The sequence below is a fragment of the Cydia amplana genome, chromosome 26, assembly GCF_948474715.1.
Source record: "Cydia amplana chromosome 26, ilCydAmpl1.1, whole genome shotgun sequence".
Taxonomy (NCBI): Eukaryota; Metazoa; Arthropoda; class Insecta; order Lepidoptera; family Tortricidae; genus Cydia; species Cydia amplana.
Genome location: NC_086094.1, coordinates 1,183,273 through 1,206,940, shown reverse-complemented (window position 1 = coordinate 1,206,940; position 23,668 = coordinate 1,183,273). Strand labels below are relative to the sequence as shown.

At 42.2% G+C, this 23,668-nt stretch overlaps 1 protein-coding gene across 1 annotated transcript in view; it reads right to left on the bottom strand.

The window, feature by feature from the left end:
- Positions 1 to 197: 197 nt before the first annotated feature.
- LOC134660006 (zinc finger and SCAN domain-containing protein 30-like) overlaps positions 198 to 23,668 on the bottom strand; it is a 29,068-nt gene continuing 5,597 nt past the window's right edge. Inside the window, exons 7-17 of the mRNA XM_063515704.1 lie at positions 20,432 to 20,554; positions 12,306 to 12,423; positions 10,514 to 10,612; positions 9,574 to 9,725; positions 8,980 to 9,039; positions 8,214 to 8,327; positions 7,184 to 7,315; positions 6,213 to 6,284; positions 5,076 to 5,292; positions 1,506 to 1,649; positions 198 to 347 (exon numbers count right to left, since the gene is read on the bottom strand). Of these exons, the coding sequence (XP_063371774.1) occupies positions 198 to 347; positions 1,506 to 1,649; positions 5,076 to 5,292; positions 6,213 to 6,284; positions 7,184 to 7,315; positions 8,214 to 8,327; positions 8,980 to 9,039; positions 9,574 to 9,725; positions 10,514 to 10,612; positions 12,306 to 12,423; positions 20,432 to 20,554 (1,381 nt within the window). The remainder of the gene's footprint in view (positions 348 to 1,505; positions 1,650 to 5,075; positions 5,293 to 6,212; positions 6,285 to 7,183; positions 7,316 to 8,213; positions 8,328 to 8,979; positions 9,040 to 9,573; positions 9,726 to 10,513; positions 10,613 to 12,305; positions 12,424 to 20,431; positions 20,555 to 23,668) is intronic.

The window sequence follows — 23,668 nt, the reverse complement described above, 5'->3', positions numbered from 1 at the left end:
AATGCTAAAAAAAACGAACTATAGGTAGTGTCCTTTCTGTACGGTAGTACTATTAATTATTCTGTGTCTAAACAACGGTTGCATAAAATACTATTTGCTTTGTTATGTTAAGATCGCTTACCTTCTTTCTAATGCTAAAAAAAACGAACTATAGGTAGTGTCCTTTCTTTACGGTAGTACTATTAATTATTATGTGTCTATGGTCCCGCGGTGACGGTGAAGTAGACCTCGCAGTTGCCCGGCAGTTGCATGTTCTGCCTCCACGCGTCGAACACTATCTGTGGCTCCTCTTTGGTGAACAGGTCTATCTTTGGAGGCTCCTCGGAGGCCGGGGGCTCCTGTTTCGCCTGAAAATAACATTATTTATTTATTCGGTGCAACTAGGGTATAATCAAAGATACGACCTAAAGCAGCGGTCGACAACCTTTTAGCAGCCAAGGGCCGCATAGTAGCTAACGAAGTTGACGCGGGCCGCACTTTGTTAATATTTATGACTTTATCAGACTTTGTCGTTTGTCAATATTACATACAAAATAGCCAGGTAGGCTCGCGGGCCGCAAGTGACAGGTTCACGGGCCGCATGTGGCCTGCGGGCCGCGGGTTGCCGACCGCTGACCTAAAGTGTCATTTTAGAACTTGCTATGTAAACAAAAAAGTCACTAGTAAATTGACATTCAGAGACAATTTTAATTATGGCGGTTTGTTTACATACTTAGCAAGTTCCATAGATTGACAGTTTACCAGGGGCCCGTTTCTCAAAAGCTTGTAACTTGTAATACAAGTGGAAGTCCCTTTCTAACAAAAGTTGTCAAACAGTGACATCCGCTTGTATTACAAGTTACAAGGTTTTGAGAAACGGGCCCCTGACGACTAGTCTGGCGTCTGGCCTAGTGGGTAGTGACCCTGCCTGTGAAGCCAAGGTCCGGGGTTCGAATCCCGGTAAGGGCATTTATTTGTATGATGAGCACAGATAATTGTTCCTGTGTCTTTATTGCACAAATTTACACAAAAAAAGTACAAATGGCGGACTTAACGCCTTTTGTTTTCTATGTATCTTACACAAAATATGTATTTATTTTTTAATTCATTAACCCCCGACGCAATCGCAGCTATAGCGGTAAATGTGAAGTTACCTTCCCTGTCCGTGTTACTTGCGGCCGCACGTGTCGCACGAGTATGGTTTCTCCCCAATGTTTGTACGGTTGTGTAGCTATATGGCCTGAGCGCGTGTGTGACAGTATACCTTTCCGCAGCGTCACTTCAGGTCCACGCGGGGCACGAGAATGGTTTCTTCCCGGTGTGCGTGCGTGTGCTGGTGGTGTGATACTATAACTTCCCGCGGCGTCGCTTGACATGTACCAGGTCCTGCTGACCAGGTCCGTCCTCACGACGGTGCTCTGCGAGAACTTGTGGCCGCACCTAACGCACGAATAAGGTTTCTCCCCAATGTTTGTGCGGTTGTGTAGCTCGATATGGCCTGAGCGTGTGTGTGTGTGATACTGTACCTTCCCGCGGCGTCGCTTGAGGTGCACCAGATCCACGTGGGTCCTCATGGCGGTGCTCTGCGAGAACTTGCGGCCGCACGTGGGACACGAGAAAGGTTTCTCCCCTGTGTGCGTGCGGACGTGGTTGATTAGCACCGATTTGCCCTGAAACGTGAATAAATTGCAGACATTTTCAAAGGTGTGGACACAGAAACTATTAATTTTCGATTAGTTTATTTGACTTTGTTACTTTCACTCTAACTTCACTAATTATCAGGGAGCGTACATTTCATGCCGGTTTCGTCATAATGACGTATTCATATAAACACACAGGATGTTTCAAAAATCGTAGTGACACAACTTAGTAACCGGAAACGTAGTGACTTTTATTTTATTTTTAATTATAGGCCACAACAACGTGTCTATCAACGTTTGATTATTAGTAACATAATAGTTTCTGAAATAAAACAAATAAGTATTTAATGGGTTGGAAACAAAATGCTTTATTGAGTAATATTATATTATTAAGTACTATCACTCAGTTTCGTCTTCTACGTAGTCAACAAGTTGGAAAAAAGAAACGCACCATCGTGTCAATTCAAAGCATACTATGCCATACAATTTAAACGAAGGGAACACCATATCTTCGCTATCCACATCGACTTCATCGTCCATTGAAATACTTAATTCATACCTATTATATTTATACACTGTATATTTTGGATTCATATTATGTTCAGTTTTTGTTATTCAATTTTTTCCATGGTATATTCGATGCTATCATGAAATTGGTCAAGTCCATGTTAAAATCAAACTGTGTTTCTTTATGTTCCTCATGTTCTTTGTGTTTTATTGTTTGCAAATGTAACTTGATGTTGCTTTCTTTTGGTGGCAAACTTTGCTGACAGCAGAAACAATAAATTTGTTTATTATCTATAACTAAACATGGATTTATTTGGCACAATAATTCTATAGCCTCCATAGCGACTTTGGCAAAGCATTAAGTTTCCTGATCTTATTAAATTTAACTGAAATGTTGTTTCCGCACGTCTACAATTTGTGACAAAGAGTAAACTTTGATGTGAGTGATGCTGATGTGACAATGTCAGATAATATTCTTTCAATGTCCGTCTCAAGTGTCAATATATATCTACTTAAACGGAAGAGGTTGATTAGATAACAGTGATTAATCATTGATTAATCATATTTTCCATTATTAGGTACGAATAAATAAACGTTCGTTATTCCATTGCCCTTTTCAAACTTTGTCCATCCTGTATGTAGGTTGACGTCATACGCCTGTCATCGGCATGAAATGTACGCTCCCTGCTAATTATAGTCTTTCAAGCCGGATGTCAGTAGCAAATGTAGCAATGTAAACTAAAGTATGGTATCCGTAGGAAACGGAGAAAAAGCAGCAATGTACATCGAACAACGATGAAATGTAAACAAAACAGTTCCACAGATAAGATATAGATGTCGGCGGCCGATCGTAAGATCAGGCAGATCGTAATGTTCCTGTGTAATGTTTTGACAATAGTGACATTAAACCAATATATAGGTAGGATAGGTTCGTTAGGTTGCTTTAGATGCCCGATGGGCAAACTGCCCTCGTCGACTCAGGGAACGGGTCAAAGATTTTCACGTTTCACGATATGCCTAGGAATTTCACGATATGCCTGATCTTACGATCGGCCGCCGACATAGATGACACGCGATTTTCGAACAACTCAAACGTAGTGGTGCTAGCCTTCGATATTTCAAATTTGCCGCCTTTTGCTACTGACAAGATTTGCTTGACCAAGTGTAGTCTAATTACTAATTACTCTCACTCCATCGATCCGATTGGCGAGGGAAGCTAGACACGAGCCCTGTCCGTCTCACTCACCCTGAAGGCCTTCCCGCAGGCGTCGCAGACGTGCCTCTTGGCCGGGCGGGCGCCCTGGTGCACGTGTCTCTGGTGCTTGGCGAGCGAGGCGCGGGACGCAGCGCGGCGGGACAGCTATCCGTCTCACTCACCCTGAAGGCCTTCCCGCAGGCGTCGCAGACGTGCCTCTTGGCCGGGCGGGCGCCCTGGTGCACGTGTCTCTGGTGCTTGGCGAGCGAGGCGCGGGACGCAGCGCGGCGGGACAGCTATCCGTCTCACTCACCCTGAAGGCCTTCCCGCAGGCGTCGCAGACGTGCCTCTTGGCCGGGCGGGCGCCCTGGTGCACGTGTCTCTGGTGCTTGGCGAGCGAGGCGCGGGACGCAGCGCGGCGGGACAGCTATCCGTCTCACTCACCCTGAAGGCCTTCCCGCAGGCGTCGCAGACGTGCCTCTTGGCCGGGCGGGCGCCCTGGTGCACGTGTCTCTGGTGCTTGGCGAGCGAGGCGCGGGACGCAGCGCGGCGGGACAGCTATCCGTCTCACTCACCCTGAAGGCCTTCCCGCAGGCGTCGCAGACGTGCCTCTTGGCCGGGCGGGCGCCCTGGTGCACGTGTCTCTGGTGCTTGGCGAGCGAGGCGCGGGACGCAGCGCGGCGGGACAGCTATCCGTCTCACTCACCCTGAAGGCCTTCCCGCAGGCGTCGCAGACGTGCCTCTTGGCCGGGCGGGCGCCCTGGTGCACGTGTCTCTGGTGCTTGGCGAGCGAGGCGCGGGACGCAGCGCGGCGGGACAGCTATCCGTCTCACTCACCCTGAAGGCCTTCCCGCAGGCGTCGCAGACGTGCCTCTTGGCCGGGCGGGCGCCCTGGTGCACGTGTCTCTGGTGCTTGGCGAGCGAGGCGCGGGACGCAGCGCGGCGGGACAGCTATCCGTCTCACTCACCCTGAAGGCCTTCCCGCAGGCGTCGCAGACGTGCCTCTTGGCCGGGCGGGCGCCCTGGTGCACGTGTCTCTGGTGCTTGGCGAGCGAGGCGCGGGACGCAGCGCGGCGGGACAGCTATCCGTCTCACTCACCCTGAAGGCCTTCCCGCAGGCGTCGCAGACGTGCCTCTTGGCCGGGCGGGCGCCCTGGTGCACGTGTCTCTGGTGCTTGGCGAGCGAGGCGCGGGACGCAGCGCGGCGGGACAGCTATCCGTCTCACTCACCCTGAAGGCCTTCCCGCAGGCGTCGCAGACGTGCCTCTTGGCCGGGCGGGCGCCCTGGTGCACGTGTCTCTGGTGCTTGGCGAGCGAGGCGCGGGACGCAGCGCGGCGGGACAGCTATCCGTCTCACTCACCCTGAAGGCCTTCCCGCAGGCGTCGCAGACGTGCCTCTTGGCCGGGCGGGCGCCCTGGTGCACGTGTCTCTGGTGCTTGGCGAGCGAGGCGCGGGACGCAGCGCGGCGGGACAGCTATCCGTCTCACTCACCCTGAAGGCCTTCCCGCAGGCGTCGCAGACGTGCCTCTTGGCCGGGCGGGCGCCCTGGTGCACGTGTCTCTGGTGCTTGGCGAGCGAGGCGCGGGACGCAGCGCGGCGGGACAGCTATCCGTCTCACTCACCCTGAAGGCCTTCCCGCAGGCGTCGCAGACGTGCCTCTTGGCCGGGCGGGCGCCCTGGTGCACGTGTCTCTGGTGCTTGGCGAGCGAGGCGCGGGACGCAGCGCGGCGGGACAGCTATCCGTCTCACTCACCCTGAAGGCCTTCCCGCAGGCGTCGCAGACGTGCCTCTTGGCCGGGCGGGCGCCCTGGTGCACTTGTCTCTGGTGCTTGACGAGCGAGGCGCGGGAGGCGAGCGCGGCGGGGCACGCGGCGCACGGGTGCGCGCGCACGCCGTCGTGCTGCACGGCGCGGTGCGCGCTCAGCGTGCGCGAGCACGGGAACCGCTTGTCGCAGCGCGCGCACGCAAACCTGGGGAAGTTCCTTCTTTACAACCTACCTGCGTATACAGGGTGTAACAAAAATAGTGGGGATCCGTGTAAGGGCATATCGCCGCTATACTTTGACCGACCGGTCTGGCCTAGTGGGTAGTGACCCTGCCTGTGAAGCCACGGTCCTGGGTTCGAATCCCGGTAAGGGCATTTATTTGTGTGATGAGCACAGATATTTGTTCCTGAGTCATGGTTGTTTTCTATGTATTTAAGTATTTGTATATTATATATATCGTTGTCTGAGTACCCACAACACAAGCTTTCTTGAGTTTACCGTGGGGCTTAGTCAATTTGTGTAATAATGTCCTATAATATTTATTTATTTATTATTATTTATTATACTTACTCGACCTCGTATCTGCGACACTCATTTGATGACAAAAACACCCGTATTCCGAATGAAAGAAAAGCGACATTTCCATCAAATGATTGTTGCAGATATGAGGTTGAGATAAGTATAGCGACGATATTCGGTATCGTGTTGAGTACGAGAACATTTTTTTACGCGAAAAATGTTAGAGAAGATAGAAAAATTATAAAAAAAACATTTTCATTTATTACTGAAAATATAAATTATAAAATAATAATAATAAGAAACTTACCGTTAACTTTGACGACAAGCCTCAAGCAAAACTTGCTTAAAACGACAAATTATACAAATAATTTTATATGTAAAGAGAGAAGCCTATTTCTGCCAACAAACTGTTATACAGTTTGGCGGAGGTTGTACCTATTATGTAAAAATATGCTGTTCCGTGAATAAATGGTTTATTTCTTTATTTTTTATTTGTTTATGCTATTAAATAGGTTATTTTAATAGCATAAACAAATAAACCCCAAATATAAGACCCAAAATTAAGAATACGTCATTTACCTAATTATAGTAGTAACACTACTTACTTCAAACTCTGTTTGTCTTTGTGTTTCAGACTCTTCGCTAGATGCTGACGTAAATTGTGTGCCGATTTAAATCTGCAGAAAAAAATAACATATTTATAAAAAAAAAATTATTGAAAAAAGGTAAGCATTTGACCACAATCTCACCTGACGGTAAGTGTCGATGCAGTCTAGGATGGAACATGGAACATGCTTACCTAAAAGATGTCTATTCACTGAATTCACTCTTAAATAAGGTCCAAATTAATAAGTTCTCAATAAAAAAAAAATTAAAAAAGTTATAATTACCATGCCTCTTCATTCAAAACGGCAAGCATATAAAATACATAATATCTTAAAGGCATTAAGTCCTCCATTTGTCAATTTTTCTGTTTTTGTGCAATAAAGTTTAAATAAATAAATATCTGGGAGATCGAGCTCTGAAAACATATAAAAACAAGAAAATGCTCGTTTTCACAGAGATAAGACCTAGCTAAATCGATTTTTCGCCCCGAAAACCCCCATATAGCTTAATTCATCGAAATCGTTAGAGCCGTATCTGTGATCCCCGAAATATATAAATATTTGTCAATTCATAATGTATTTGTCAATTGTTTTTACTGGATAGTACGTTTCTTGCACCATCTTTTAGTGTTTCTGTTTGGCCCTAAGGTTGACTGGTAGATAAAGTCCGCCATTTGTACATAATTGTATATGTCAGTGCAATAAAGTTTAAATAAATAATAAATAAACAAGAACTAGCGACCCGCCCCGGCTTCGTACGGGTTAACACATATACATAAACCTTCCCCTTGAATAACATTATCTATTAAAAAAAACAGCATCAAAATCCGTTGCGTAGTTTTAAAGATCAGAAGCGACTATGTTTTATACTATGTAGTGATTGCTCATTTAAAGATATAAGATAGGAGGCAATTACATAAGATATCGCTATGGGCCGAATATCCCCTGATCCATAAGATAAGATAAGATACCTGACGTCACACTCGACGCAGTAGTACTCCTTCACGTCGGTATGCTTCAGCTGGTGATGCTTGATCTGCGTCCGCGTCCGGAACCGCTTGCCGCACTCCGAGCACGAGTAGTTTTTGATGCCTTGATGTATCCTGGGCAGAGGCACCAAAATGTAACAGTTGGGCCATTTTATTTAAAGTTGTCCCCTACACGTTTTTTTCAAAATTGGGATTTTTTATGTTATTTCTACTCAGAATCATGAGCTCTTTTGATCATAAGGGGAGAAAATAGTGTCCCAAGATTTCCATACATTTTTCGATCTTTCCATTCCGAAACCGCCATACAAATGGAAAAAAAACCTTGGGACACTTTTTTTCTCCTATTAGGATAGAAAGAGCTCGTGATTCTAAGTAGAAATAACATATAAATTAACAAATTAAAAAAAAAAGTGTAGGGGACAACTTTAAATAAAATGGCCCACTTAACACAACACACACAACTTTGCTACCCACCCGCTATCTTCAGTTACCCGTGAACAAGATGCATGTAACTGCGTCGAAATATCGGGAGCCCGAAAGCAATACAAAAGGTCTTCACGGTTCAAATCCCGATCGATATAAGTCTAGTAAAATGAAACACTTCAAACATTATAGTTATTTACGATAAAAGTGCGAAAAATAGGAAATTCGCACGTATATCGTACAACGTTTTACAGTACACATGGCCCTTTTAAATTGTGCTTATTATAGCACAGGATGTCGTAATGGAACCCAAGATGTACTGTCAAAGTAATTATACAGGGTTATATTTGGACCGTTAGCCATATTTGAATATGTCATTATATATCAGCACTATCAGCAGTACAACACAAGTGGTACTTTTTTCAAATTTGTTTGACATTTTTATTCATCAATATCAATAAATAGAGTCGATTCATGAAAAAACTGGCTCAAGTCATAGACACGAGGCACATTCGGCATCAACTATCTAAGTTTAACACAATACATTTTTCGTTACGTTTAACTTTTTTTTATATTGTATATGACTCACTGCCTGTGCTCCTCTAGCGAGTCCTTGTTGACGAATGTCTTGCCGCACTGCTCGCACTCCGGCCGCTGTCCACCGTGGTGGTTCCTCATGTGGCCGCGGTGCGTTTTGCTATTACTGACAATATAAACAATTTTTGAAGTGAAAACTTCTTTAGCGGCGCTGTGCACTTTTTGTGATGGGGAACAAATGTTAAACTCGCGACCTCGCGAGAGCGTAAGACGTAAGTTGTCATTGAGTTTTCACTTCTGTCGGCACTCCCGGAGTGCAACCCGTTGTTTTTTTAACCTTTTCACCGCCGTAGACTGATATATAAGACATACAAAATCGGGCTCATTTCGCCGCTGTCTGATAAATAAGACAAAACTTCGTGTAACATGACGCTCGATGACGTATTCTATGGCGGTTAAAAGGTTAATCTAGTCAACAATTTACACAAGATATAAAATAGGTCTAGTCTACTCTTTGTATACGATACGCTATATACATGTTCTTAATTAAAACCAAAAAACAAGTGCGAATCGGACTCGTCCACCGAGGGTTCCGTAGATTTTTTTTTACCATAGACCTGAGCATATGGTTTTAATTTCAACTGGATATCTCCACGCGTTTCCGAGATAAAGGGTCTTGACAGACAGACAGACAGACGGACGGACAATAAAGTGATCCTATAAGGATTCTGTTTTTTCCTGGATCTCTAAAATGGTGGAAGAATTAGTACAAATGCAGTAAGTTAAATTGAAATTAATACTTGACTACTCGCACTTACTTAGAAACTTTTCCGCAGAGATGGCACGTAAAGTGTGACACCAGCCCTTCATGTTGTGTTCTGTCGACAAACATTATTTATTAGTTTTTTTGTTTCGGCACTGATATGTCTCTGGTTGACTGGCAAAGAATGCCTTTTGGCATTAAGTCCGCCAAATGTACATTATCACTACATAGTATAAAACAAAGTCGCTTCCCGCTTAGATCTTTAAAACTACGCAACGGATTTTGATGCGGTTTTATTTAATAGATAGAGCTGAGTGATTCAAGAGGAAGGTTTATGTATAAGTGTGAACCCGTGCGAAGCCGGGGTGGGTCGCTAGTTCTTTATATATTATTTGCAATAAAGTTTAAATAAATAAATTAATAAATCTGTAGACTGGTGAATTAAATGCCTTTTTATAACCACCCACGCAAAAAGAGCAGTGTTATAAGTTTGATCGCTGCGTGTGTGTGTCTGTTACACGGTAGCTCTTAAACGGGTAAATCGATATCTGAACACGCACTCTAACACCTTGACAATAGAGGCGTGTTCAGATATTTGTGAGTGCCTTGGCCGCTCCGATATATCTGATGGCGTCTATACACGTTTTACCTGTAGTGGTCGAGTATGGAGGCGCGGTCGATCATGCGGCGTCCGCAGGCTACGCACTCGTAGCGGCGCGTGTGGATAAGTGCATGCACGCTGCCGCTGTACGCCGACGGGAAGTACATGGTGCATAGGCTGCAGGAAAACGGACCTCGGGACTGAAAACAAAAATTAAATGTTACCAAAGATACATTCATTGAGTATAATCAATAGGGTATTTTACTGTATTTAAAATAAATTATTTTACACCATGCATCAAAAAAGCACCAGAAGATTAATGGAGAAGCGTAGCAGTTATTTTTTAGACACAATTTATATTTTATAACTCGTATAAAACTGTAAAGAGTAGGTAATTTGGTTGTGACGTCACATGCTAATGTTTCATATAAATTCCATAGTAGCAAAATCGTTTTGGCAGTTCGAAAAAAGAAACTGATTTGACTAGTAGTACCCTATTGTAATTTTCCAACTTGACGATCTTACGTAATATAATCAAATAAGTTAGCCTAGATTAAGCATAGATTAAGTATCATAGCTAAATTATGCATGTTGTTTTCATTTCTCAAGTAAGTGAATTATTGTTATTCTTTTGAGAAAAATAAAGATCTTTAAACCGAAATAAACGATCATTCATTCATTCATTACCGAAAATCGACTGGTAAATATCCTGTTCCTTTCGGGCATTCTCGGCTGCGTTCGGCTCAGCATTGCTCCGAGCAATTATTAGGATTGGCACAACTTGACGCACCTTTGCGTGCACGACCACAGATAAGGTAATGACTTGAATGTTGACAACCCTAAATAGCCGAAGGGATATAGTGCTTACATTAAAAAGGGACAGCATGATTCGTCCCTGAGTCGCTGTCAAACTTCGCTTTTGTAGGAAGTTTCTTTTCTGCACGGTAGTACTATTACTTATTCTGTAGTAATAGTGTGAGATACTCACCGGGCTGTGTTTCCGCATATGGTTCTCCAGCTTGGTGTCGAAGTTGAATCCCTTGTAGCACAGGTGGCACTGGTACGGGAACTTGGCCTTGCTCTCTTCCTGTAACAAATATTATCAGTCTAGACCAGGCGTGGTGTGGAATTTTGGTGTCTAACCCAGGGCTCGGAACCGTTTTTTTTGCAAAACCCACCATCATCTTCCTCGCGTTGTCCCGGCATTTTGCCACGGCTCATGGGAGCCTGGGGTCCGCTTGGCAACTAATCCCAGTAATTGGCGTGGGAACTAGTTTTTACGAAAGCGACTGCCATCTGACCTTCCAACCCAGAGGGTAAACTAGGCCCGTATTGGGATTAGTCCGGTTTCCTCACGATGTTTTTCCTTCACCGAAAAGCGACTGGAAATTTCAAATGATATGATGGTTTTTGCAAAACCCATAATAGCCCAATATTTTTACGTAGGACTGAATCATATATTTAGGTAACAACTTCGTATTATTCGATTGTCCGATTAAAAATGAAATAATAAACCAAAGAACGAAAAAGGACGTAATAATACCGGCATTTTTTGTATGAAGAAAAAACCGGTTCCGAGCCTTGGTCTAATCATAGTAGTTGCAGCGCACCGCTAAGCAACAGACGCCTGCTCGCGCTTGCGCCACCTAGCGGTCATATCTGTCGCAATAGACGCGTTTTGTTAGAGAGTGAATCTTCTGTACGTAATACTATTAATTATTCTGTGTCTAAAGTCGAATTTAATAGAAATGGCAAATAATGTAAACTAATATATACTTATGACAGATTTTGTTAGCATTTGATGTATAACCTAAAAGTTTTACGATGGTTGTTTTCATTGAAATATTAATAATTAATATACAATTTTAACTAAATAGGTAGTAATTTATATAAATAAAATATTAATATAATATTTAAGTAAGACCTTAGTCATTGCACTAGTTTTCGTCCAGCTCTACTAGTTCTAGTCTTCGTCCACTTGACGAAATTTGAATATAAACCGACATTGCTGCACAAATTTGGACTTATTGCAATCCTTAATGTCTAAACAATATATCTATCTATCTACATAAAAATTATATTTTGCAAGAAGCAATTTAAAAATGAAATATTTTATTTGCTAATCCGTCAAGTTGACGACAACTAGAGCATGGACGGAAACTCCCCTACCCTAAATTACCCTATGTACCTACTAAGGAAAAGTGTTAAACTAAAACTAACCTCATACTGTTTGTACTGTTCTTCAGGGTTCAGCATGACGACGCGTATCTTGGTGGGGTCGAGTTTCACCGTCTCCCTGATGCTGGTCGGCTCTTCACCCGCCGGCTCTTTGCTGGGACAAGTGTTAAACTACAACTAACCTCATACTGTTTGTACTGTTCTTCAGGGTTCAGCATGACGACGCGTATCTTGGTGGGGTCGAGTTCCATCGTCTCCCTGATGCTGGTCGGCTCTTCTCCCGCCAGCTCTTTGCTGGGACAAGTGTTAAACTACAACTAACCTCATACTGTTTGTACTGTTCTTCAGGGTTCAGCATGACGACGCGTATCTTGGTGGGGTCGAGTTTCACCGTCTCCCTGATGCTGGTCGGCTCTTCACCCGCCGGCTCTTTGCTGGGACAAGTGTTAAACTAAAACTAACCTCATACTGTTTGTACTGTTCTTCAGGGTTCAGCATGACGATGCGTATCTTGGTGGGGTCGAGTTTCACCGTCTCCCTGATGCTGGTCGGCTCTTCACCCGCCGGCTCTTTGCTGGGACAAGTGTTAAACTACAACTAACCTCATACTGTTTGAACTGTTCTTCAGGGTTCAGCATGACGATGCGTATCTTGGTGGGGTCGAGTTCCACCGTCTTCCTGATGCTGGTTTTCGGCTCTTCACCCTCCGCTGGCTCTTTGCTGTGATAGGACGAAATTATATATATTAGAAAACAATAATTGGTATATTACCTCTCGCTCGTCCTACAAAACAGGGAACTAATTAATGAATTATTACCGCAATGTTCGACCACCAGAGTGCAGCACTAGCGCCTTTCGTAAACCATAGAGTAACTTATACATACTGTGCAGGACATCAATTTAAAATGAGTTTGTATGAGTACCTCTTTTTCAAAAATGAGCTGTTACAATGTCTTACTTCAAATGAGGTGAGGTACTGGCATATTTTCATATTTTCAGCATCGGCTATTTTCTCCGATAAGTTCAGAACTTATCGGAGTTATCGGCAACAAAAACTAGTTAAACTGAATTTTTAGTCAAACACAACTTGTCAGTCAGTAAGAACCAGGAAAGTTATACTCATCCCATTCTTTTGGGTGCTAGTACTAGAAAAGATAGAATTATAGACAGTATGATATATATGATTCTCTCTGTTTGGTATGAGACAGTCCTGGGCCAAACCATATAATATAATTATACTCCTATCATCCTTTACACATAAATATTTAATTTGAATGCAATTCTCGAGGTGAAGAAAAGAACTTGAACAACAGAAGACAGACCAATTTAAGAACTAAGAATCAGACTAAGGACCTAGTGACCTACATCCTACATAGAAACTTTGATGCTTTTATGAAACTTGTTCTAATTTAGCTGTTTTTATGGATTGTTCAATTCAATTTCAATCCTTGCTACTTGATATTATTTACAGTTTAATAATAATATATTTCAATAAGAATAGTAGCCTTAAAACTGCACGACTGTTTTTTAGCAAAGTAAGGAGAACAAATTCTATATTTTCTTCTAACTTTCTAACTTCTAATATAAAAATAACTAACTTACCACTTCAGATCATTTAACAGTAATGTAAATAAAAGCACATTAACATTCGCGCCGCCGGTAACGCAGGCGGCAATATTTTTCACTACATTTTCGCATGCAAAAGACACCAAGGTAAGGTAGAGCCACGAGCCACAGGTATATTTTAATCGTGTAAACAATGTCCCTGTTTAGATATTTCGGTTTCGGTATATATTTAATAGTATTATCCTATTATCACTATAAGACAAAACTAAACGAAGAACTTGTTGCAAACTCATACTTTTCTTTGTTCCGTCACTCGGCCATATTCAAACTTTAAGATACGTCAAATACTAGAGATTGAAACGATATGGAATGGATATGTCAGTGTCAAAAGTGACGCGTTTGTTTGAAGAAACGTCACTTTTGACACTTGTTTGACACTGACATATCCATTCCATATCGTTTCAATCTCTAGTATTTGACGTATCTTAAAGTTCGAATATGGCCGACTGTCACTACTGTCAGTGTCAGCTGTCAGCTCAAGCGCAGCTGCCTATGAATTGTGTTTCGTTTCGCACTATTTCTTGCGAATTCAGTCTTACTTTTATCATGTTGATTGCTGAGTGAAGAAATAGAATAAGTCCATAAATAAACATGTCAATTAAAAGTCACTATATTTTTTAATTAAAGGAGGCCCTAGCGCAAAAACGAAATTGCTTTATCTGCGTCTGTTAGGTATATGTGTTTATAATATTTAATAATATTTATATGTAGCTGCAAGTAGCTTGAGTATGCAAGAGCGACAGAAGGCATATATGCCTCTCTATCGCTCTTGCATATTCGAGCCATGCAACAGAGGTTAACGAAAAAACGCGATAAACAACAATTTATTTAAGCTTAGAATGGAAAAATTACTGTCTTGGGTGAGACTTGTACTCACGGCCCCTGGATCGATATTCCAGCGCTCTGCCATCTGAGCCACCAAGACCTCATCCATAGCCAGCAAATCTTTTCACCATATTATGGGTTTTCCACTTTTAAATTTATTCTAAGCTTAATAGCATCGGTCGCAGACGTTTCTGCTTGTAAACAATTTATTTAATACATTTTCTGACGCCCTCTCTCTCTCTCTCTCTCTCAGGCCCTATGGCTCTGACATTAAATCGAAGCGGCAAATTTGAATATCGTAAGCTCAGAATGAATTTAGATTTTTCGGCCTTTTTTATAATGGTTTACAAAATGCAATATTAAGTCTGTCAACCCATTTCCGTCAGTAGCAAAGGGCGGAAAATTAAAAAATGTAGGCGCCTTTTTCTATTTCAAATTTGTTTGACCGGTTCTAGAGTTAGACCAAGAAAAGTCTGCAGCGATTTTGATAGCCCACGCCTTGGAGGATACAACTAAACGGAGTAGCCATTAACAGGCTTTCCCCTCTGTCGAAAATAGGCGGCCAACGGTCATACACAATGTATGGACTGACGTTTATCTGACATGGCTATTTTTACGTTACGCATACATTTGACGTTCCCCTCCCCCGCAAAAATCGGCAGACTGTTTTGTACAGAAAATTACAGACATGGCGTCTCCGTTTGATTATATCCTCCAAGGCCCACGCAGTGCAAGTGTTATTTACACGTCATAAATTCATAGAAGTTTGACGTTTAAAATGACACTTGCAGTGCGTGGGCTATCAAAATCGCTGCAGACTTTTCTCGGTCTGACTTTATCTATATAGGAATATGAAATGATGAACTAAGAAATAAAGTACACAAATTAAACCATTTATTCCTAAATTAAATTTACAATACAATCCAATAGGGTATTTATACTTGTCAAATCAGTTTCTTTTTTCGAACTGCAAAACGATTTTGCTACTATGGAATTTATATAAAACACTGGCATGTATTGTCACGATCAAATTACCTACTCTTTATAGTTTTATACGGGTTTTAAAATAGAAATTGTCTCTAAAAATAACTGCTGTCTACGTTTCTCTATTAATCTTCTGGTGCTTTATTTCTTGCATGGTGTAAAATAATTTCTTTTAAATACAGTCAAATACCCTACTCTAATATTCTTTATTTTGTTTTACACCTCAATACACAAAACAATACAAATACTCTTAGATTATTCATAAGTTTTTATTCAAAAATACAAGTTGATTCACTTTTTTCCCACTAAGTCGGTTCCGTCTTTCAGTGAGAATTTGCCCTGCCTTGGAAAAGATTCGTTCAGGCGGCACAGACGTAGCGGGAATGCAAAGCAACCTGGACGCACAGGTGTACAAACGTGGATATAGGTTCTTTTTTAGCAACCACCACTTAAGGGGATTGTGGGTTCTGGGAAGTGGCGGCTCCTCGAAATAATTATTTACTTCCCTTTGAACGCCTGTAATTGAGCTAGTCGTTGTTATTTGGCATAATTTCAAATCGAAATTATGCCAAATATTACGGCTTCTTTTTGCCGAAGGGCCTGAAGATGGGTCGGTATCAGAGGGTGCTAGCTGTGGCTCCTGGACTTCCCCGACGGAGGCAACGGACGCGTTTAGGTGAGACAACGCTATTTCACACACAGCATCTTTGTGGAACCCATGTTTTTTTAATCTGGGGTCTAAGAGCGTGCTCTCCAGCACCACGCTATCAGCCTCTGTGTACGAAAATCGGCTCCCCAGCTCTTCGTGGAGGCTCTGTATTAAGCCACGAACAACCACGGGTAGAGCCTCATTTGCCAAGTGCTCCACGCACTGATCTTTCAGCTCGTTTGTAATAAATATTATCTAGAACAAAAAAGTATCTGAATTAGTTTGTTAAAGTAAACACAGTAAACAGAACTAGTTATGTTGTTTTTACAGCTTAATGTCAGACTCGGACTAGTAACTACTTACAATGGCCATTAAATCATATTAGTATTACCTCGGAAATTGTAACACCCCTCTCCGAACTCATCTCCTCTGTAACGGCCTTGAAGTACCCGAGGATTTCGGTTGCCCCTTTTAAAACATCCAGGTCTTCCCCCGTCAGACCATCCACGCCCCGGTAATGAATGTTGAGCGTTGTCTGGAGACTGTTTTTTATTGCTAATACGCGCTCGAACATATCAAACGTGGAGTTCCACCGTGCGATGACATCTTGTTTTACTTTCAGTATAGGCTCTCCCATGTTTTGTTGCATAGTTCTTAGCCTTTCGCACGCCAGAGGGTTGCGTTTAAATAATTCCACTACACGCTTCACCTTTTGATGAGTGGTCTTTATTTGATCGATGGCAGTTTGAACAACAAGGTTCAGCGTGTGGGCGAAACAAGGGACCTGTTTCCATTTGTTTAGCTTTACGGCAGCTTTAACGTTGTTGGCGTCAGTCGAAACAGAAACGATTTTATGGGAAATCTCCCAGTTGTCGCAAATTTTTTTTAATTGTTGCGCCAAATCTTCAGCTGTGTGTCGGTCGGAATACTGGGCACATTCTAATACGTATGCCTTTAAATCCGCTTCCTTGTTGATAAAATGTGCGGTTACACTTATGTAATTATCATTGGGATCTGAAGACCACCCATCTGTAGCCAACGCGACATGATCGGATTCAGCCAACTCGGCCTTGATTTTTTCTTTGGTTATATTATAATATTTCTCAACCAGTACATTCGACAAGGTCTTTCGCGAAGGTAGTTGATAGTTAGGGTTCAGTTCTCTGACAAAGTCTTTAAATTCCGGGGACTCGACAAGAGAAAACGGTAGGTAATTTTTTGCAAATAATTTCACTAAGTGTTTATTTACTGTTTCAGCTTTCTTGGTAAGGGGTTTCGGTAGGTAATCGGTCATTTTTGGAGCCGAAAGGCGACTGTTGGTAGCTGGTACGTGGCTGTGCTGAGTATGCTGAAATACGGCGTCTGACGTATTCACTGAGTTGCTTATAGGAGCTGAAACAGGTGCAGCTGTACAAGTGGTCTTGTCTCTCTCCGTGATCGCGGTGAATATTAGAGGGTGTTGAGTTTTGGTATGCCGAATAAGGTTATATGGGCCACCGCCTTTGTACGAAATGACCTTGTTGCAAAAGTTACATTTCGCTTTATAATTCTTCAAGTCCACAAAATACTGCCAAGCCTTGGATCTTCTCTCTCCGGAACCCGACGCCGTGCTAAATAAACAAAACACAAACACCAACTTTCACTTTGCTTAACTTTCACAAACCATGCTAAAACAGCTAAAAACGTTAATGAATGAATGAATGAAATCTTTTATTTCAGGCAACTAGTGGCCCATACATAAATACCTTAAAACTAGCATACATATTATAAAAATATAACTAAACACTAAAAAACACATTATGATTGCGATGCATTACGCAACCCCGCAGTGTCAGGGAACCGGCCGCGGAACACTAATACCGAAAATTAATACTGCATGAATTAATCTTAAACACAAAACAAACCAAAAAAGGAGACTAGATTATTTTATTTATATATTTTTTTAATTTTCAATATGTTATTTTGTTACTTTTGTTAGTAGTACCTAGCAGTAAAATATGTGCATTGAATCGAGCAAGCAACTCATCTTATGAATCTTATGATTGATCTCTACCATAGAGAAAAAAATACATAGATTGCTCACTCCATACATCAGTTTTCGTACCAAAAAGACTATTAGCATCTAGCATCGAGTAGCGGAACTATCAGTACTCCTACTTGACAATAGATGTAGCACCGACCGGAAAGTCTTATGCTGTTGAGATAAGACTTTCCGGTCGGTGCTACATCTATTGTCAAGTAGCAGTACTGATAGTTCCGCTACTCGATGCTAGATGTAGACACTGAAATTAATAGTCTAACTTATGTATGGAGTGAGCACTCTTGTCTTACTATATTTATCTATGTCTCTACGTAGAAATATAGACAAGATTTTTATATAAGTATAAATAAATCATGTAACAGAGAGCCTAAGCCTAACCTTAATGAGTTAGCTTTTAAATTTGACAAAACTCGAAATTTTACTTCAAACGTTATCGCCATCAATTCAAATCAACTGAATGTTCTGATGACTTAGATTTCCCGCGCCATTCGGCCATTTTGACAAGTGAGTTAGGATCAAAAAGGCGTAAGATGTATGAAAGCGTGCAGCACTTATGAGCACTTACGCTTGTTGTCTTTCGTGTTTAATTTTTAACGTATTTTCGGTGGTGAAGCCAGGTATTGAAGTGTCTGTCTCGCTCCCTCTTTTGGTGTTTCTAATTCATTGTTTCATTTTGAAAGAAAGTGTTCATGTCACAGTGACGCGGTGAATAGCACAAACTCAACGCATTTCTCGGTGGACCTTTTGCCATTGCAATAAGGTTTGTAGTTCGGCAGTTGACAGTGTGGACGGTTACTCGTTTCTTAATTTGAGTGTCAGTGAGCCGGCGAGCACCTATAGTTCGTTTTTTTTTAGCATTAGAAATAAGGTAAACAATCTTGATGTGCCTCTTAATTGAAAAACACATTTTAAAAATAAGTCACGGCAAATATGTAACAATTATGAATCTAATACGATCATTTATATTCTTCTGCTTTCATAAGTAATAGTTTTTGATTTTTAAAAAGCTTTTTTCAATTAAAAGACATGTCAAGATCGCTTATCTTCTTGCAAGTTCTTTGTAATGCTAAAAAAAACGAACTATAGCGGCTCGCGCCTCTCGCGAGAGTTGTGAGTGGTTGTGAGTTGTGAGGGGTGTGTAAGCTATGCGGGCCGCGAGGCCCGCGAGTGAATTTGAAAGGATGAGAGTTTTTTGAAATTTCAAGTGTGTGAATGATTTGTGTGGCAAGAGGTGTTTGTGATGCGCGCGAGTAAATGAGTAAAATGAATGGAGGAGTGAAGTAAGACATTTTTTCTACTCGTCAACTGCACTTCGTATACCAAAGTTAAATCGCATACTTTTTTCACTATGGGACCCCAACTCAACTATAATATTCATTTCGATACTGTTTAGGCAACTATAATATTCATTTCGATACAGTTTAGTCAACTATAATGAAATTGACCAATCTAAAGCGCGGAGCAAGTACCAGGGCCTCATGAGTTACGAGGTGTCGTTGACCAACCGGCCGGGGGCGCGGGGCGCGGGGCGCGGGGCCGGGTCGCGTACGAGTATGAAGGTATCGCGGCTGCTCGCGCATCTTAGCTGTATACTTTTAGTTTTTTTACCTACATAGGTATATGGTTCTTCTACTAGTTTTAAGTATTTTTTTTGTTGACTCGTAGAAAAAGTATTGTATACAATAGTGATTTAATCAAGTTTTTCAATCTCGTACCTTCCTTAGGCAACTCAGCAAGCTTCGTTGCCTAAACACGACTGAAAAGCTCTCCATTATATTACGATTGTATAAAATACTATTTCGACAAGTTTTCACAGACAATAAAATATGACACTGATACATCAAGGCGGTTTGTTTACAAAGGACCTACCGGAAAACGCGAAATCGAAACTCAGCTACCTACCTCTTTATCGCTCGAATATGCAAGAGTGATAGAGAGGTTAGATAACAAAATTCTCGTTTGCGATAGGCCCTTAGATTGTGACGGACTGTGGAAGTGGCGCTCCCTACGCAGAGTTTCGCGTAATATTCGCTAATATTGAAGAAAAATGCAATATAATATCATGCGTATTTCTTTTAGCATAGTTTTTCATGTCATACAAAGAAAAGTCTAGTTTTAGAGGATACCCCAAAATTTTATGTTTTTTTTTTTAGTAATTCTGTAGAGCGGTCACCACGACACAGGCCCAGCCTAGTGTGGGACCACTGAGCTAGTTATGTTATTTTATCTTTTTTCTTTTAATAAACGAATTTTTATTTTATTTATTGAAGTGAAAACTCCTTTAGCGGCGCTGTGCACTTTGTGATGGGGAAAAAAAGTTAAACTCGTAACAGGTGTCACGTGACCGTAAGACGTAAGACGGACACGTGACCTGATCGAAAAACTGTTACTTCAATGTCATTGAGTTTCTCTTTATTGATTTAAATGCCATCTAGTGAGTTTCCCTCTAACTGGTATTAATATAACTCGAGTACTAACAGTGATGTGCTTAGGGGCTCAATTATACATAGTGCTGTAGACATTTTGCACTAGTCATTGAGTTTTCACTTCTGCCGGTACTCCCGGAGTACAACCCGTTGTTTTTTTTTAATATTAGTAATTACCTCTTCTTCCGCTTGGCCTTGGGCTGTTCCTTCTTCTTCGTCTTCCTTTTTTTCTTCATTCCCTCTTCTTCCTTGACCGGAGGCTCTTCAGGTATCTCGTTGTCGGACTTCACCGCCGTATTTCTGAAATACAAACATTATTTATATGGGGCATTATCTATGAAAAGGGACCTTATTGTCGATGGCGCTTAAGCTTTGGATTCCTCCGAAAACGGTGCCGTCATATTACGGCCGCTTTATAGCGTTGACTGACGTCACTAGAACGTTGTCTATGTAAACAAGATGGCGCGGTTTCCTAGACGGCGTTACGTTACGTTGATCGTCAACGTAACGTAAGATGACGGCCGTCATGACGGTGTCGATAGTTTCGTGAACGTTTTATTAGATAGCGGTGACGCCATTTTGAATAAATGACACGAGATTTGAATAAATAATTCCGTACTACGATTATTTTCCTCTTCTGATGATATTTCATTCTCCAAGTAAATTATAGATGATCAAGCAAATCTTGTCAGTAGGAAAACGCGCGAAATTCAAATTTTCTATGGGACGTTATCCCATCGCACCTACATTTTTCAAATTTGCCGCTTTGACCTTGGTAGATGACGGTGTGTTATGACGTCGTGGTACTTTCCACATGTCGCCACCGCAAAGACGGCCGTCTTTTGCGGCCGCTATATGACGGCCGTCATATGACGGCACCGTTTTCGGAGGAATCCAAACCTTTACGCCGCACAGCGTCGCGCGGCATTGTATTTATATCGGAGCATCATTAATAATGGCGTGAGCGCCATCGACAATAAGGTTCCTTTTCATAGATAACGTCACATATGGATTATAAACTGAAATATATGTCACCACTGGAGGGCTTCGTCACTTTTTCTTAAGAGCGCTCCAACAAGAAAAGTCAAAATAATGCAAAATTGATGATATTCCTCGATGACATTCAGTACTTTAGGGTCATTATTAGAAACAATGAGTGCTTGTTACGGTAAAAGCGTCTTCTTATCTTTAGGAATTACTTTTTAAATATTGGAAAAAGGGCTTATTAAATTAGTAATGATTTTTTTTCTGATGGTTGTTTCCGAAAAACCACGTGTAGCACTAAATTGTGAGCTCGTATTTGTAAATGTTGAGAAGTTTACTCTGGTAAAGCTGGCTATTTTGTATTACTAATACCCTGTACATTAGGAATTACTTTTGACATTTTTCCTAAATACCTTTGAGAAAGAGAACAGTGCGTGTAAGTAAACGGCGACTGAGAAACTTTGATCCTAGTACTGTGCATTTGTTTTTATAGTATAGTATGTAACTACCGGACAGCATTAAAGATATTTGAAATGATCTGATATTTTATAGGTACTAAATTAAAAAATGGCTGAATACAAATGCTTTTGATGACATGTCAGAATCAGAATATATAGGTCTGATGATGGAGCTGGGAGGTGGTCACCGGTACCAATCAACCATGCAACTAAACCACTTCGTGTTTCGGCTCGTTTGATTCGTCTCAACAAGATCTTTGACACAAGATAAGACTCAGGGTCTGATGATGGAGCTGGAAGGTGGTCACCGGTACCAGTCAACCACGCAACTAAACCACTTCGTGTTTGGGCTCGTTTGATTCCTCTCAACGAGATCTTTGACACAAGATAGTACTGAGGGTCTGATGATGAAGCTGGAAGGTGGTCAACGGTACCAGTCAACCATGCAACTAAACCACTTCGTGTTTCGGCTCGTTTGGTTCGTCTCAACAAGATCTTTGACACAAGATAGTACTGAGGGTCTGATGATGGAGCTGGAAGGTTGGCACCGGTACCAGTCAACCACGCAACTAAACCACTTCGTGTTTGGGCTCGTTTTATTCCTCTCAACGAGATCTTTGACACAAGATAGAACTCAGGGTCTGACGATGAAGCTGGAACGTGGTCAACGGTACCAGTCAACCATGCACCTAAACCACTTCGTGTTTGGGCTCGTTTGATTCGTCTCAACAAGATCTTTGACACAAGATAGTACTGAGGGTCTGATGATGGAGCTGGACGGTGGTCACCGGTACCAGTCAACCATGCAACTAAACCACTTCGTGTTTGGGCTCGTTTGATTCCTCTCAACGAGATCTTTGACACAAGATAGTACTGAGGGTCTGATGATGGAGCTGGAAGGTGGTCACTGGTACCAGTCAATCATGCAACTAAACCACTTCGTGTTTGGGCTCGTTTGATTTGTCTCAACAAGATCTTTGACACAACATAGTACTCACAGGGTCTGATGTGCAGCTGGAAGGTTGTCATCCCAGACACGAAGTGGTTTAGTTGCATGGTTGACTGGTACCGGTGACCACCATTCAGCTCCATCATCAGACCCTGAGTATCACCTAGTGTCCAAGATCTTGTTGAGACGAATCAAACGAGCACAAACACGAAGTGGTTTAGTTGCATGGTTGACTGGTACCTGTGACCACCTTCCAGCTCCATCATCAGACCCTGAGTATCACCTAGTGCCAAAGATCTTGTTGAGACGAATCAAACGAGCTCAAACACGAAGTGGTTTAGTTGCATGGTTGACTGGTACCGGTGACCACCTTCCAGCTCCATCATCAGACCCTGAGTATCACCTAGTGCCAAAGATCTTGTTGAGACGAATCAAACGAGCTCAAACACGAAGTGGTTTAATTGCATAGTTGACTGGTACCAGTGGCCACCTTCCAGCTCCATTATCAGACCCTGAGTGTCACCTAGTGCCAAAGATCTTGTTGAGACGAATCAAACGAGCCTAATCATGTTACTACATGGTTGATTGGTATCCGTGACCACCTTCATCATCATCATCAGGCTTCATCATCAGATGCTTAGTATCAGCTCGTTTCTAAACTTAAGATACAAATTAAAGGTTTTATTATATAGCTAAAATAGTTTCCGCGACCGCGACTCGGCAAACGTAGCGTAAGCCTAGGACGCCCTCCGACCAGGTGGGATGAGGATCTGCGAAAGACTGCAGGCAGATGCTGGATGCGGCAAGCTGAGGACAGGGCGCTATGGCGCTCTTTAGGGGAGGGCTATGTCCAGCAGTGGACTACTATAGCCTGATGATGATGATGATGAAAATAGTTTCACTATACAACCTATACCATATGCAATGACGAAAAATGAAAATAAGCGAGTACCTAAGTAAGTACGTATAATTTCTTTCTAGTAATAATGACCTACATAAGTATGTATATTTGCACTGGATTTA